At 45.6% G+C, this 16664-nt stretch overlaps 6 protein-coding genes across 6 annotated transcripts; 3 read left to right on the plus strand and 3 right to left on the minus strand.

Moving 5' to 3' along the window:
* Positions 1-56: 56 nt before the first annotated feature.
* TRIVIDRAFT_118255 (uncharacterized protein) lies at positions 57-1125 on the minus strand (the record flags this gene model as incomplete). Its single annotated transcript, XM_014106176.1, has 3 exons — positions 57-555; positions 655-861; positions 917-1125. Coding segments are annotated over 3 exons (915 nt in total), but the record flags the coding sequence as incomplete, so codon positions are not given.
* Positions 1126-5092: 3967 nt separating this feature from the next.
* On the plus strand, positions 5093-6968 carry TRIVIDRAFT_33562 (uncharacterized protein; the record flags this gene model as incomplete). The annotated part of the gene is made up of 7 exons (XM_014106177.1): positions 5093-5470; positions 5542-5649; positions 5714-5729; positions 5790-5844; positions 5903-5915; positions 5967-6331; positions 6389-6968. The coding sequence occupies 7 exons, from the start codon at positions 5093-5095 to the stop codon at positions 6966-6968; spliced, it is 1515 nt and encodes a 504-aa protein (XP_013961652.1).
* A 194-nt stretch (positions 6969-7162) lies between these two features.
* Positions 7163-8233, minus strand: TRIVIDRAFT_136762 (uncharacterized protein; the record flags this gene model as incomplete). Its single annotated transcript, XM_014106178.1, has 2 exons — positions 7163-7879; positions 7934-8233. Coding segments are annotated over 2 exons (1017 nt in total), but the record flags the coding sequence as incomplete, so codon positions are not given.
* Positions 8234-10680: 2447 nt separating this feature from the next.
* Positions 10681-13221, plus strand: TRIVIDRAFT_63208 (glycoside hydrolase family 67 protein; the record flags this gene model as incomplete). Its single annotated transcript, XM_014106179.1, has 1 exon — positions 10681-13221. The coding sequence occupies one exon, from the start codon at positions 10681-10683 to the stop codon at positions 13219-13221; it is 2541 nt and encodes an 846-aa protein (XP_013961654.1).
* Positions 13222-13338: 117 nt separating this feature from the next.
* On the minus strand, positions 13339-14858 carry TRIVIDRAFT_33604 (uncharacterized protein; the record flags this gene model as incomplete). The annotated part of the gene is made up of 6 exons (XM_014106180.1): positions 13339-13662; positions 13726-13795; positions 13854-13872; positions 13926-14418; positions 14483-14667; positions 14753-14858. 6 exons carry the CDS (start codon positions 14856-14858, stop codon positions 13339-13341), a joined length of 1197 nt encoding a protein of 398 aa, XP_013961655.1.
* A 598-nt stretch (positions 14859-15456) lies between these two features.
* On the plus strand, positions 15457-16611 carry TRIVIDRAFT_141137 (uncharacterized protein; the record flags this gene model as incomplete). Its single annotated transcript, XM_014106181.1, has 1 exon — positions 15457-16611. One exon carries the CDS (start codon positions 15457-15459, stop codon positions 16609-16611), a length of 1155 nt encoding a protein of 384 aa, XP_013961656.1.
* Positions 16612-16664: the final 53 nt, after the last annotated feature.

Genomic DNA, 16664 nt, shown 5'->3' on the forward strand with positions numbered 1-16664 from the left:
ACTGTTAGTGACACCGCCATACTATAATCGTCGAAGGATACTAGCTACGTGTTTTCTACGACTATAAACTCCATTCTTCCGGCCTTTCGACCGTCCTCAGATAGCTTCTTGTCTTGCTTTCTCAAGGCTTTGGACATCTTCTTCTCAACCTCTTTATCCAGCTTCCTCTGTTCTCGTTCAATTTTTCGTATCTCTTTTTCTCGTTTCTCCTCTATCTTGGAAGCCTGTCTGGGACTTGCGTCGACCAATTTTTCATCGGCCTTGCGATGAATCTTCCGGATCTTATCGTCCAGCTCTTGCTGCTCATCCTCCCAACTCGAATCCGAACTGTCGCTACCAGCGTATCCCATAGGGGCTGGTGACCTTCGGGACATTTTTGCATCCTTTTCTCGAAGTTCCAGTAGCTTTTTCCGGTTCTTTTTCTCGGACTTCTTCATTTGAGACTCGACTTGTTTGGCGCTCAACCTGTCGATGATGTTGCGCTGCTCAGAAGGAGGAGGGACGTTAAAAGATAACGGTGCTATGTTTGCAGAGATGGACTGCATTTGCCGGTCTCTAATGCTGACACACTGTGATCTGAGATCCATTGGTCTGTATGTGTTAGCTTGGTTAGGCATCTGCGTCCTTGTGCCAATGAAAGAAGCGGCCACTTACGGTATTTCGGGTAAGATTTGGCCGACTCCAATCCTCGGAGCCAATTCATGGCCTTTGCAAATGGACACTTTCAGTCCGCGAGGTCCAAAATAGTCGCGGTTAACGGCCTCCAAGAATCGTTGCGTCCGTATTCGAGTCACTGCAGCAGTGCCTACGCCCGCAGCCATACCTATACCAAAACTAGCGGCCTGCGCCCAGTGATGAGGACTGTAGATCATGCTGTCAGTCAAAATCGGATAATTTGGGTGAAGTACCTGCTTACACGTATCCTATTGCTTGGCCTGCAACGTTTAAAGCTTGCAATGGAGCCGGCGGGGCTTCTGCCACGGCGAGATTGTCGATGAAGGCAACAAAGGCCTCGATGCTTATATCATGACGATATAGGTTGGGGCTATATGCTCTCATGAAAGGAAACTGTGTTTGGAAGGGTCTAGCGATATCTATTCTTGGGATCACGACAGGTTTCTTCGCGGCGTCAGCGCTTGAAATAGCGTAGTTCAAGAAAGATGTTATAGCTTACATCGAGGCGAAACATGCGCACTTCTCTCGCGGGTGGTGCTCTTGGGATCCAGCCCGTAACCTGCTCTAAGAAGAGCGCTTCCTCCTCGTCTGTTGAAGGCGAAGTGTGGTCGATATCTTTGCCGCCATCTTGGTGATATGCGACATCTTGGTAACGAGGCGGGTCCATTTGAGTCGGTCTTGATCCGTGATAAAAGAATGATCTAAGTAATGCTGTCTATGCGCAGTACATGCTGACGGAGCTGAAATCAGTTGAACAAGAGGAGATTTCCATTTAAATAACGGTTGAATTTACGAGAAGTACATGTAGTATAAGCTCTCTTAACCCAAAAGAGTTCATTTCCCGATATAGCCGGAGTCTACTTCGTATAAATCTCATGAGGAAATCTTGTTTCTCTCTCCCAAATCTCTCTCTTTTCCATTATTCGGTCGCATTGAGAAACTCACCGTTCTCAAATCAATGGCCATTACCCGATTTGGCGCATTTCTCGAAGCAAGGTGGCACAGAGACGGAGCACGCCGGTAGGAGAATTCCAGAGACGCTGACTATTCCCAGAAAGGCTCATTTCTCGAAGTCTTAGTTTCTTTTCAAGTTCCCACTTATTACCTTGTTGGGCTCAGCATTCGAAGGGTAGGCTGGTGCTTTTGGACATGAAATCTTCCAGTCATATTTGACAGTTAAGCGATGACGGCTGCTATGGCTTGGATTTTACTCTTGGTGATTAAAGATGTCGAGAATCCTCCCTTGTCACCCCCCTGATTGTATTATGAGAAATTCCCCTGCTTGTAGTGAGGCCTCCGATATGTTCATTGTTTTCAACGCTAATGACGGAAGGAAACATGGACGATCATCGCCAACCTATCGCAAATATTAAGAGTTTTTCATCACCATAAGCAGGTTACAATTATCATATAAGCAATTAACACATAATACGCCCCATGCACCGCCAAAATATCAGCTATTCTCGCATCTTCTCAACCAACTACATCACGATATTTCTATATTAGTTTTGTAATGGTTACTAGATACGGCAATCTCCAGAACGTTCATCAACTCAATGGCGATTAGCGAACCTAAGTCAGTCTGCACAATTGTTCGTCGGATATCCTCCTCCGCACCAGACCTAAGCATCAGTTCGTGCGCCCTCTTATCCCTTTGGAGTGCAATAAAGTCGATGCCCTCATCGCTTAGAAACATTGCCATTCACCTTCGTCCCCAGCCTCGCGAGCACTTTTAGGGAATGCTTTCAACGCATCGGGTTCTGTGGTCTGGCCCGCGCTCCAACATTGATACTTTATCATATACTGTGGTAGAATCCCATGCGTACGTCGTGGTTCCAGCTAACATGATCATCTAGATGGATGAGATCTACGTCGGAACGCAAGCCCATGAAAAACGAGGATTTGTTGCTCATGGTACAAATACCGCCGAGGTTAGAACAAAATCAGCACTATTCATTTTCATGGAATTACTTAGTCTAGGCTTTAAACATTCAAGAATCTTGCGTTCTCCCAGGGAGGAGATCCCATCTATGGTCGTACCTTTTTTTGGTCTGCGGGCTCTCAGCAACAAGCTCCCACCTTTCAAGGGACAATTATTTAAAACTGAATCATACAGACTTAGCGAATGTCTGTACTAACACTAGGTATGTTTTCAAGAAAGTCCCTGCCGTAAAGTAATTACACTGCTCTGCCTGATCAGCGTTAAAGGGAATGAAGTTGTCAAGCCGGAAATAGCTTAAGTCATGATCTTGTAAACTTCTATGCTAATAGTTCCTCAGAAGCACCTCTACCATCTTTTATGATTATTTAATACTATACAGCTAAGTTTTCATATTTGTGCACCTGTATTTTTGCCGCTGTATCCTTTGGGGAAGTTGTGGCCTTCAAATAGATGTACACAATTTGCGACTCCAATAACATTGTTATCATCTTGCGCAGCCTCATAGTGGACAAATAAGAGCTTCTTCAGGGACCAGAAAATGAATGGAATGTGAAACTGAAATGCAATTTCGTCCTGTAGTTATTGAGCGTGAAAATTTGGGAGAGGCTTCTCTTAGAGATTGAAGATTTGTAATAATCGCGAAGTTTTCTGTTCTATATCGATATAAGCGTGCCAGATTTGCGGATATACATGTGGCAGCCACGGGGATGTTGCAGTGCATTACTTGCCCTATCTTGTAATGCCTCACAGATGGAGCAGTGGGCATTAAGTCTACCAGAATGTCACATTGAAGGTGCAAGGTAACCCCTTTTTCTGTGACCTGACTCAGTCTCCGCACTCGAAAACATCGTCATTTATAGCAAGCCTTCAATGGTTATCGAATTAATGAAAATATCTTACTTCATCATGGGCGATTTCGTCAGCATTCCAGCGGCTATTGCCTTTCTGTGTATGATATAGGATAGTAAATAAATACTGATTCAAGATCATTTATTAACCGTCCAGATATGGTGGTTTTAATTAAAATCTTCCAGCATACACTTGTCCTACATTTGCTATTTAATCAGGTAGACATTATCTCATGCTGCGGTTCGGTGCCTGCTGAATATCATCGAATGTTGGCGTTATATAATCAAGGCTCAAAATCTAAAATCGATCCTCCGCTTAATGCAATGAGTAACAGCCCATCAAATTAAGCCTTGGAGACCTAGGCTAACTTTGAGGAAGGAAGCACATAAAGTATGACCGATGAAGGTTCAAGACCAAACTTAAAATACTTGCGCAAAAAGGCCCGAACAGCAAAGTTCAAATACAATAGAATAAGCTCAAACCTGTAGATTATAGTTCAATGGCTCAATGAATTCAGAATGGCTGATTGTTCGTCGAACCGTAATAGGCAGATACAATCCTAGATATTGGTGCTTTGATGTATATACGAAATAGATCGAGCCTCAGGAGATCTGCACAATGCGAAGTTGGCTGGAATGTGATCTACAGTAGTGACGTATGAGGCCAATGCCGGGATGCTTGTCAAAGACATAGTCAATTTCCACAAAGGTCAGCTCAGGTGACTCGGCCAATGTTGCTCCTTTTCAAGATAAGAAATTTGAGCAACGATTTTCTAGCACTAGACACGCTAATCCAGGTACCATATTCATTCATTCGTAGCCCTTGTCTGCTGATTACGCTAAATGTTAGATCTGAAGATCTACAGAGTACACGGCCCGAATTTGGCCTTGCGCCACCCTGGTGTCTCACTTTCTTCTCGTCCAATAAGATATTTGCTTTCCCAAAGGAATATAACTTAATAAAACCCCATAACCTAGCAGAAGATTTACTTTATTACATTCTGAACACCGCTTGATGAGATCTGGCAGATCATATATAGTGGAGCGCCGATGATCGACAAATAGTCGCATACCTGCTCTGTAACTGTCTGAGTTTGAAACGATCAACCTGAAAGGCTTGCCCATATCGAACGATTATCTGCATTCAAGGGTCGACGTAGCTTGATGTATGAAATCCCAGCCCGACGTCCACTGTCACCTCATGTTTCACTCGGTTCCACATAGTAACATCAAGATGATATGGACTCGATGAATTACAGAAAGAGGACGGAAAATAGAGGCTGGAAAATGCTATGAAGGATATGCGGAACGTTTCATATTGGAGATGCCAAGACAAAGAGGGCAAAGCTCAATCTTTTTGATGCATGCTAGGGTATGCTTTTCCAAAATCACAAATCTCATTGCAAAAACATATGAGAGGTGAAAGTCTATTTTATGCTTAAAGTTTCCCACATTTTTTTTAATCAAAGAGCTTCATTCATCTAACGGAAACAATTGGTATTAGCTTTCTCTCAGATTTCCACCTCTTCAGCCTATCTTCACCACAATGGAATCCACGGCCTCAAGTGTCACTGAAAGGACATCCACTGAGGAGACTCCATTCGAACCAAAGACTCTGGATGACGGTATGACCCCAATCCAGGGACAGCAACACCATGAGACAGAATCCCTGGCTGTCTATTCTATATATACTCAACGACAAAAAGCTTTTATTGTATTCATGTCTGGTCTAGGGGGATTCTTTTCGCCTCTATCCGCAAATACATATTTACCTAGCATCCCTAGCCTATCCGATTATCTTGGAGTGTCACCATCTTTGATGAATCTTACAGTTACTGCGTTTCTGATTTTCCAAGGACTGGCTCCGTCATTTTACGGCGATCTTGCTGACATTGCTGGTCGACGGCCTGCATATTTAATTTCATTCATCATTTACATAGCTGCAAACATTGGCTTGGCCAGCCAATCCTCTTATCCAGCGTTGTTTGTTCTCAGGTGTCTCCAGGTAAGACAATAGTGGCTCTTTTGACCATAGTGGTCGAGTGATTGTATTATACGTATCTAACACTTCAATAGAGCTCAGGATCAGGAGGTACATATGCATTGAACAGTGGAGTTATTGCAGATATTACGACCACAGCGGAACGTGGAAGATACATGGGCGCAGCTCAAAGTGGGATCATGGTAAGGATACACAATTATCTCTGAAAATATAGCCCTAGTCACTAATCGATTGATGCTTTGGTAGCTTGGGCCAGCAATTGGTAAGTTTTTCATGATGCATAAGCATAAATTTGGTGTTTCGTTTATTGACTAGGAGAAAGGACCTATATTGGGCGGCGTTCTTGCTCAATATCTTGGCTGGAGATCTATATTCTGGTATAGTACCTGTCCGATATTCACGAATACCTTTACAAAATGACTAACATTTCTATAGGTTTCTGACGATCGTATGTTCCTATCCTACGATTATGAATGCCTCATGATGCTAACTATTATAGTGCGGCAGCATATATGTCATTGTATTTGCCATAACTGTTCCAGAAACTGCCAGAAAAGTGGTTGGAAATGGTTCCATTCCACCAACGGCATGGTGGAGTCGTTCCTTACTGAACGAAGTTGCTCGTCGTAAGGCTGTGACCGAGCAGAGAGACGACGACAAAATTTCCCCACGACCAAAGCCTTGCCAGCTGAAATTTCCGAATCCTTTGAAGACATTGTTGATCATTAGTGAAAAAGACTGTGCGGTGACTCTGTTCTACAACGCCATCATCTATACATCGTGGTATACAGTAACGGCCAATTTTTCAAACCTACTCTCGGAGATTTACCATCTGAACACACTACAGATAGGATTATGCTACATGTGAGATTATGCCCCGAATATTTGGCGTAGAAATACGCACTAATATCCAAGTTCTAGACCTTTTGGCGTGGGAGCGGCACTCTCCATCATGGCCAACGGATATATCCAGGACTGGAATTATGCACGTGTTGCCCGTTCCCATGGTTTCCCAGTTGATAAGAAGCGAGGCGATGATTTAACAAACTTTCCTATTGAGAAAGCAAGACTTAACATTGTTTGGCCCTTTGTCTACGTAGGTGCCGTGGCAATCATCGGCTTTGGCTGGGCAGCTACGTTCAAGACGCACATCTCAGCCCTTTTGGTCCTCACGTTCGCTATGGCTCTGTTTCTCACTGCTTGCTATAACAGCATGAACCTTTTACTCGTTGATTTATATCCAAATTCACCTTCGACTGCCTCTGCTGCGAATAATTTGACCAGGTGCCTAATGGCGGCAGGAGGAACTGCCATTATTGAGCCTATGATTCGCACCATGGGAACTGGTTGGGCATATACTCTAATTGGAATCCTCATCATTGCGTTGAGCCCAACTCTTTATATTGTTACCCGCTATGGTCCGGTATGGAGAGAAGAGCGGAGGTTGCGGTTGGAAAATAAGGAAGCGGCACGGAAACGCTCAGTAGAGCAGCATGTGTGAGACAACAAGAGAATGTCACTGGCGAACTTGAGGGATGCACATAGTTGCGAAATCTCCATGTAATAGCCCTGATAATAAGACAAAGGGAAGTTTCGTGGTTACCTAATTGTACTATAACAGGCGGAACGCATAACTCGAACAGAATTGTTTGCTTGTGTGGGCATAGAATATTGAATCTCATTACTATATCAAGCAATACGGTGCAATACTTCTTTGCCCTCAAGCCAGCGGTCGACATTCTCAGCTGTCTCGGCATACCACGCATTCACAAGCCTTTCGTCCATATATCCCATATGTGGCGTGGTGATTAGACGTGATCGTCCACCATGACCCCAGTAATTAGCCCTTCTCCAAGGACTATGCAAGGGAAGAGGCTCTATCTCAAATACGTCCAATGCAGCACCACGTATTGCTCCGCGTTCCAGTGAATCTATGAGTGCAGCTTGGTCTATCAATGGTCCTCGAGATGTATTGATAAGCATTGCGGACCTTTTCATCTGCTGCAGCTCCTTGGTACCAACAATTCCTCGTGAACGATCGCTCAGCACGTAATGCAAGCTTACGACGTCGGAGTTGCGGAAGAGATGCTCCTTGCTCACTACTTGGAATATCCCAGGTGGCAAGCCAGCCTCTACAGACATGCGATTGGCCTTTTCTTGCGTCAAGTTCTCGCTCCAGCACAAGACTTTCATACCCCAAGCAAGATGTCCAATTCGAGCAACTGCAGCTCCTAGTCGTCCCAGCCCAACAATGCCAATAGTGAGCCCTGTCAAGCCCAGTGCTAGCTCAGTTTGCCATCCGGAGCCGGTTTTCAGAGCGCTGTCATCGGCAGCGACATTGCGAGCGAGTGCCATGATGAGAGCCCAAGCATGTTGCGTGGTGGGATGGACTCCTCCTTTCTTGATATTAGGCTGAGAGCCGATATGGTCGAACTCATCAGTTCGGCCGAGGCCCGGGGCAGCAACGACAGTAATTCCCAACTCTCGGGCGGCAACGAGATCAAACGTCTCAAACTGCGTCCCAGTGGCTAGTAGGAGCTTCAAGTTGGGCAAACTGCGCAGTAGGGAACCCGAGAATGCGGTCCGTTCGCGCATCGTTGAGATAGCGTCAAAAGGCTTTAGTCGATCAACCAGGCGAGCGGTTTCTGCCTCATTGATAGGAATAATAGTATCTTTGAATGCAGCAACTTGCAAGCTCGATGATGGAATATGAGCGAAGTGCTGCTCGGATGTGTTGAGATAATCATCTATGATTGCCAGTGATGGGCGCTTTGGCAACCTCACAATGCTCTGCCTGGCAATACATGGGAGCATTGTTGTTTATACCCTTTCTGCGACTGAGAAGAGATATGAATAAGAGATGAAGATTGAAAGAGGATTAAGTACAACTTATTGTGGTGGATGAGTTTGATGTTTAGGAAAGTTCATGTAGTAGAGAAGTGATATGAAGGCGAGAAAGAGATATTCTACTCTTAATAGATAGAAGCTCGTATTAGAAGATCTGAATCTTGGAGAGACCAGTAACTGTGGGAATGCTGCAAAAGAAATACTTCTTTTCCCTCCTATAAATTAACCAATAATTGGCTTGTATTTGAAATCAATTTCGAGAATGGGATCTCACCCTAACCGGCGAATATAATGTTGACTTATGACTTTGAGCAAACGGTATGTTAGTTCCAACAGGTGTTAAATCTCGCTTATATGGATCGGCTAGGCTTAGTACTCTCTAGCATATCTTCATTGACCTATCGTAAGGGATATACGAACTCTGATTTTTAAATACAGTTGTGACATATGAATACCGACAAGTTGTACTGCAGTAGGTAATAGGACAGAGAGATCGGCGTTACTCTTCTCGCCCGAAGAACGCATTCAACGGCGAACGCTCGGATTTTGCAGTCTGTCTCGGATCCGATCGGAGATCCGTACGGATATACGGCACTAATTCACACCATACAAGCATGAAAGAGAATAAATAGCAAGTTACAAGAGACGGTATTTGCTCAACCAGCTGGTCAAATTATATGACCACTTGTTTGGTGAATAAGGTACGCAAAGTCTAATGTTTTAGATTGACAATTCCAGCATCCCCGTATATAAGATGCAAATCGTTAGTACTCACGATGAAGTTGCTGCCTCTAGAACTTTTTCTACGGTTGTTCGATAGTAAAAGAACTTGAATACATTAGCTAAAGACTGTATCTGAGTACGGACAAGTTGATTGGATTTTTGTGGGGGGATAGTTTGATAGGAAACGACCTTGAGAAAAAGGACCTGATATTCGAGCCACAGTGGTAGTTATGACTCTTCTAACATGAAATGAAAGTCAGAGAAGTGTATTTACTAACCTATTGGATAGTTTACCGTAATTTCTAAGAAGGCATGTAGGCTGGAGAAGCCCTCTACGCAACATTCCGCAATCAGCCTTCTTCAATGGTACCTAGCAAACGGTAAATAAAATGGGTAAGCTCAGCTCTCGGAGTTTTTTTTTTAAGTTAGGCTGCGTGCTACCATACTATAACTCTCTGCACCAAGAGTCTGGAGAGTAGTATTTCGATGAAACGAGAGCAATGGAAAGGAAGCATTTCTCAGTGACACTGTGCGTATGCTTTGCATAAAACACAAAGACGTAGTTTTAATGACGTATTCTGTACATTAAATAACTAGGGTTTGTTTGTTTCTGAAATTTCTAATCACATCAATAAATTTAGGCTATATCACTCTACCAATCAACAGTGTGAAGGATATTGGGACCTGGGCAGAAGAGTTGCTTTGTGGAGATGTCCATAAATGAACATGCTTGAGCTGGGAATTTTCCCCATTGGATAAACCACTGGGTAGACATACCTAGACCCGATAGGCTCTAACCCAGATAAGCTAAATCCTGATAATCATTAGACATACTAAATAAGCATCTATGGAGCTTATGTTGGGCAAAAGTGACACTGCCGAATACTTCATCACGGCATATGCAACACTTTCATGGGCTAATTAGCCGAGCAACACCTTTTGATCCACACAGAGCTCATTTGGCTTGATTTCTAAACCTATCAACGCATATGTCTGAATTGTAACACCTGTTGAAGCGACCAAGCAAACCAAATTCTAGGCCCTTTTGCCGGAGCCCCTCTTCTCAATCGAATGACCATTTCATGAGCCTACATGGGGCCTCCGCAACGTTGTGGGGTAGCGGTTGTGGCTCTCTGGCAGATGCTACCTTTCAGTGTGGGGAGTAGTAGCAAGTATGGGGAAATTGTAAGCAGAACCTATTCGCATCAGGTTGACAATGTATATCGTGGATGCTTGGCTTCTTCCTCTAAATGAGAGCAAATAATTGTTCTTCACATTGCACATTGAATGTCCTTAAAAAAAAGTCAAGCTTTCCCTGATTATCGAATGGTTTAACCATCGGCATTACAACTGCCAAGGAACCTGCAGATCTCAACTACTCAGCCCCTCAATTCTCAGTACAGCCAGGATCTCCAGGCGGATTTTGGATTCTTTACTTTAGGCTAAACGCTGTCCCTTGTTGGCAGACCAGTATAACCTGGTGCTTAGAATTTGTTGGCACTTGGACAGATGATTGATTACCTCGACAAGAGTACGGGCGGATGGAAGCGGTGTGTCCAGATATAAAAAGATGACAATGGCTATTGTGTCGTTGCGGTGGTCTAACGGCCTAACCAGACAGCCTCGAGCATAAGGGAGTCGTCATGGTGATACAAAGTCTTCTTATTTTCTTCCTAGCGGCCATTGCGCCTGTCTCTGCCGAGAGCGGCATTGATGCGTGGTTGCGATACGCTCGGCTTCCAGGATCTGTAACCAGAGGACATCTCAATTCTTTTCCAAACCGCATTGTCGTCCTCAATGCCTCTAAAAACGGACCATTAGCAAGTGCTTCGTCAGAGCTGCACAAGGGCATCCAAGGCATCCTGGGGCTCGATCTGGACGTTAGCTCCAGTGGAAAGAGTTGCTCTGCTCAGAATACTATTGTCGTTTCCACTCTAGAGACGTACCAATCGTCTTGTGGCAAACTCTCACCGAAATTGAATCTAAAGGAAGATGGATATTGGTTAAGCGCCAAGGGCAAATCAGTACAAATCATCGGCCAGAATGAACGTGGTGCGCTTTACGGTGCTTTTCAGTATCTATCTCTACTCGCACAGGGGGACTTTTCCGAGGTGGCATACGCTTCCAACCCAAGCGCGCCAGTTAGATGGGCAAACCAGTGGGACAATCTCAATGCAGCAACCGCAGCACATGGCAGCATCGAAAGAGGCTACGGTGGAGCTTCGATCTTCTTCAACAATGGATTGATCAAAGACGATCTTTCACGGGTTCCGCTATATGGCCGCTTGTTGGCTTCTGTCGGGATAAACGGAATCATTATCAACAACGTTAATGCCGATGCCAATCTCCTTAATGAGACCAACCTCGCAGGTGTTAAGAGAATCGCAGACTTGTTCCGACCATGGGGCGTCAAAGTTGGGATTTCGCTCAACTTTGCCTCACCACAAGTTCTAGGCGCCTTGACCACATTTGATCCATTGGACAGCACTGTCATTAAATGGTGGACCGACAAAACTAATAGAATTTACCAGCTTGTGCCTGATTTTGCGGGATACCTGGTCAAAGCCAATTCAGAGGGCCAGCCTGGGCCCTTGACGTATAATCGAACATTGGCGGAGGGTGCCAATCTGTTTGCAAAGGCCATTGAGCCTCACGGTGGCATCGTCGTCTTCCGTGCGTTTGTCTATGACCAATTAAACGAAACTAATTGGAGGGCGGATCGAGCCAATGCTGCGGTTCAGTTCTTCAAAGACCTAGACGGACAGTTTGACAGCAACGTCCTAGTCCAGATCAAGTTTGGGCCCATCGACTTTCAAGTTCGAGAACCTGCCTCTCCTCTCTTTGCCAACCTACCCAAGACCGCTGTTTCAATCGAATTACAAGTTACCCAGGAATATCTTGGTCAGCAATGCCATCTAGTCTATCTGCCGCCTTTGTGGCAGACTATATTAGGCTTTGATATGCGATACAACCACCGGCAGTCTTATGTTCGCGACATTGTTTCGGGAGAGGTTTTCAATCATAAGCTCGGTGGTTATGCTGGTGTTATCAATGTCGGTATGGACGATACGTGGATTGGTAGTCACTTGGCCATGTCCAACATGTTTGCTTTCGGTCGGCTTGCCTGGAATCCTCAAGCGGATTCTCAGGACATCATTGAGGAATGGACTCGTCTGACTTTTGGCCTAAGTCGAGACGTGATCTCGGCCATTGTCGACATGTCCATGAAATCATGGCCGGCATACGAGGGCTACAGCGGGAACCTCGGCATCCAGACTCTTACCGATATCCTGTACACCCATTATGGTGCTAATCCCGCCTCTCAGGATAACAACGGTTGGGGACAGTGGACACGTGCTGATAGCAAGACTATTGGGATGGACCGTACTGTTTCAAACGGCACAGGAAATGCAGGGCAATACCCTAAAGATGTTGCTGACAAGTTTGAACATACGCAAACCACACCAGACGACCTGATGCTATGGTTCCACCACGTACCATACACCTTCAAGCTACACTCTGGAAAGACCGTTATTCAACATTTCTACGACGCTCATTATTCTGGTGCTGCAACAGTACAGAAGTTCCCAGCAACGTGGAAATCGCTCAAGGGACAGGTAGATGCCGAGCGATATGTCGATGTCTTGTATAGGTTGCAATATCAAGCAGGCCACTCACTCGTCTGGCGCGACGGTATCAGTGAATTCTATCGCAACCTATCGAGTATTCCGGACAAACTCAACCGCGTTCGAAACCACCCACACCGTATTGAAGCCGAGGAGATGGAACTCTCGGGATTTACAACAGTCAATGTTTCTCCAACGGAATGCGCATCCAAGTACAAAGCGATTGCTACAAATGGGACTGGCACGGCCACTACGAAATTGAACGTCCCAAGCGGCAAGTACACTGTAGCTATCAACTATTATGACGTGATGGGAGGGAGTGCCAGTTACGACGTGCTACTCAATGGCAAGTCTATTGGAACCTGGAAGGGCGACTCCGAGAACTACCTTGGTCATGATTTTAGCACGTTCCTGGACTGCCACTCAGCAATTCGTATCACATTTGAGGATGTCAAGATCTCGAGGGGGGACAAGCTGACTATCAAGGGAACCGGAGATGCTCAGGAGCAGGCGGCGATAGACTATGTCGCCGTTCTGCCTCAGGGAGTGGTGGACTAGGTAGTGCTTATATAACAAGAAGAAGTAATACAGATAGATTTTATGCTGGTTTATGAGGCATATGTCGAGTAATCGTAGATTGACACTGTCATTTCACGCTGATTGTAAATAATACACCTATTTACTCAGTCCGACGCCATATTGCTGCAAAAGCTCCTTCACCCTATCAACTGGTAGAGCTTTTGTCGTCCTGCCCTTGAAACCCACCATAGTCTCAGCCTTGCACAAAGCATTCAAGATGGCCTCCTCTGTGGTTTCCGATACGACATAAAAAAGAGTATCAATCGTTTCGTTCTTTAGAGTTTCGACAGGCTGACTCTCTAGTGGAGGTAGATAGCCAAGACCATCCGATGCGGTGGCAAGCTGGTTTGGTGAGGTTCCTGTCGACAATGCAAGGAAAATCTCTCCCGAGAAGTTCCTTCCCGCAGAATGACCTCCTACCTACGGCATCCAATGATAAATTAGTAACATTATTGAAGTATCGCTTTAGATACCGTATCTGACCTGAGTGATACCCATTCCGGCATGCTGAGCGAGACGTCGCAGTTGATGCGGCAATAATGGAGCGTCAGTTCTAGATATTCAAGTTAGTGGTTCAGTGTCCAGTTTATTAAGATAGCAAAAATGCATACATGATTAATACAATGATGCCTATGATAGCAAAAATTAATACTGCTCTAATGATTACAAGAGGGAGAACTTACTTCCTTCAGCTGCCTTGCCGCCCGTGGGTAGCTGGCTAGACGCTGCCTTTCCTTTGGCTTTGGCTTCCTCAGCTATAAGTAACTCGCCGATTGGCACATTTCCAATCCTCAGATCAGGTTTCTGGCCGTGATTAGCCTGAACTAAGACACCAACGGTGTAGTCACGATCAGCACCGGGAACAATTCTCGAGCTGGTGCCGGTTCCGCCCTTATATCCATGGCATCGCATAGCTGTACCGCCGCCATAGTTGCCTTCTAAGACCTCTGTTTGCGATTGAGCAGCTTCGATAGCAGCGTAAACAGAGTCTTTATCCAAAACGGAGGCGCTGATATCGTTAAGGAGCCCGTCATATGTCTCTCCTACAACCGGTATACAGAATCGTCGTAGGCTTTCGATATCGTCCTCTCCATCTTTACGAGCCTGCTCGATTTCCCACAGGAAAAGGCCATCATAGACTTTACCCACGCTGACGGTGTTGGTGATTGCGATTGGCTAAAACGGCGTTTCCGGGTTAGTAGGCAAACAATGAAATGTTGAGATTATATGGGCATCTTACTATGTTGATATAACCATATTCGGCAAGCGCGTGAGTACCTGTCAGCTCGCCCATCCCATTGAGGTCATGGGTGGCCGCATAGCATGGCGTAAGGCGAGTTTCCTTTATTCCGCGAGGCAGGACTACCGTCAATCCAGTGTGGATGTCGGTGCCCTCATGGACGGTTACTTGGCCGACTTGTACACCTAGATGGAACGAGTGAGCATCGCAGTACGAGAGGCATCGTCCCGGAATGAAATGGCACCGAAATAAGAGAGAGAGCCAAGTTACCTGGTACATCAAGAATTGAGTTCTTTGGCCCCGGCGCAAACTTTCCAGGACTGTAGCCCAAATCACGAATCCGTGGTCGAGCGGTAGTCGGGAGAGGCGACGACATCGATGGTATAGTTTTTCGGACCATGGCGAATTACGTAGAGTATAGACCCACGTTAAGCTGATTGCTTTTTGTGATGGGCAACTTCACAACAATGATAGAATATATGTAGGCCTGGATGAATGCCCACTAATGAGCGTTTGGAAAGGCGGAGGGATGATAATATGTATTAGGACTCAGGCGGTAATGAGCCACTCAAATATCTCACTCGAGCTAAGAGAAAAAAAAACAATATAAGGAAAGATGAGAAATGGGTTTCGTGTAATAGAAACATGATAAAGCGAAGTTGTTGGAGTGAACATGCTTACATGTATTGACTTTAGTTGGGAACAGGCACCTTGCTGAGTCGAAATTGGCAACAGATGTCAGACCCGCACTAGCCACAGCTCCGTCTCAAAATACACCAACTTGCGACAGAATCTAATCATCATCACGGTCGCCAGCACCTCACATATCACAAAGTCACACCAACCGCTCTTTGTAAACTTGTGCTCTTTTTTCTTCTTCTCACTTCGCTATCTTCTACATCACTGTATTGAAAATGATCTCTGCCACTGATTCTTCTATTCATATCCAACGTGTGCGACCCCCTCCAGGCCGCATGCGTATTCGAGATCTTCTACCTAATTTGAGACTCGGACGCCATTCCCCGGGCCCATTAAATTCATTAACCGATGTTCCTGGCGTGCTAGTACACACTCAGTCTGTCATCTTGCCAAAAACTGCTCATCACCATGAGGTCAATACCGGTGTTACATGCATCTTGCCAAGGAGAGACTTCGTTGACCAAGGCTGTTATGCGAGCGTATTTCGCTTCAACGGATGCGGAGAAATGACTGGTAGTCACTGGATAGATGAAACGGGTCTGCTGAATTCTCCAATTGTCCTCACAAATAGCTACTCGGTTGGCGCGGCTTATTCCGGCATCTATCAACACTGCAGATCTCAGCTCGCCGTCAAACAAGGACCCGAAAAGGGACTATGTAATGGATTCATTCTCCCTGTTGTGTCAGAAACGTTCGATGGATATCTATCTGATATCGGCGCTATGGCGGTCACGCCCGAACATGTTGCGCAAGGTATTGAATCTGCTTCGGCAATGCAAGTCCCAGAGGGGAATACGGGAGGCGGCACAGGAACAATCTGTCAGGGGTTTAAAGGCGGAACTGGGTCATCGAGCCGCGTAATTGACGGATTGATATCAGAGGGTGGTGAGGGAAGCAAGCCTGTCAAATATACAATTGCGGCACTGGTACAAACCAACTTTGGCACAAGTCGCGATCTGAGAGTTGGGGGAGTTCCAGTAGGGCAGCTGATGAAAGAGGAAGTCATAGCAGAAGCTACCACTCGGCGTGAAGACGAAGGAGTCAAGGATGGCAGCATCATCGTTGTCCTCGCCACGGATGCGCCGCTTCATCCTCTTCAGCTGCAGCGGGTTGCCAAACGTGCTGCCGTTGGATTCAGCCGTGTCGGAGGTTGGGGAAGTAACAGCTCGGGCGATATCTTCCTTGCATTTTCGACTTCGCATCACATCCCGAGAGATCCTGTATTCAGCTGGAAACCAACGGTTGGCCAAAGTGTTCAAGTCGTCCAGGATGTTACCAGTAATGCGCTTTTCGAAGCTGCTGCAGATGTAACAGAAGAGGCCATTTATAATGCGCTCTGTTGTGCACAAGACATGAGAGGTCCGGCTGGGAGATTTGTCAGAGCCTTGGATCTCGAGAAATTGAAGAGCATTGTTGAAAAGTACTTATAGGATAATTGACACAGGCTTTCGGAAGATTACAGGTATTGGAGTCCTTTGATGGC

The sequence above is a fragment of the Trichoderma virens genome, assembly GCF_000170995.1.
Source record: "Trichoderma virens Gv29-8 chromosome Unknown TRIVIscaffold_1, whole genome shotgun sequence".
NCBI lineage: Eukaryota > Fungi > Ascomycota > Sordariomycetes > Hypocreales > Hypocreaceae > Trichoderma > Trichoderma virens.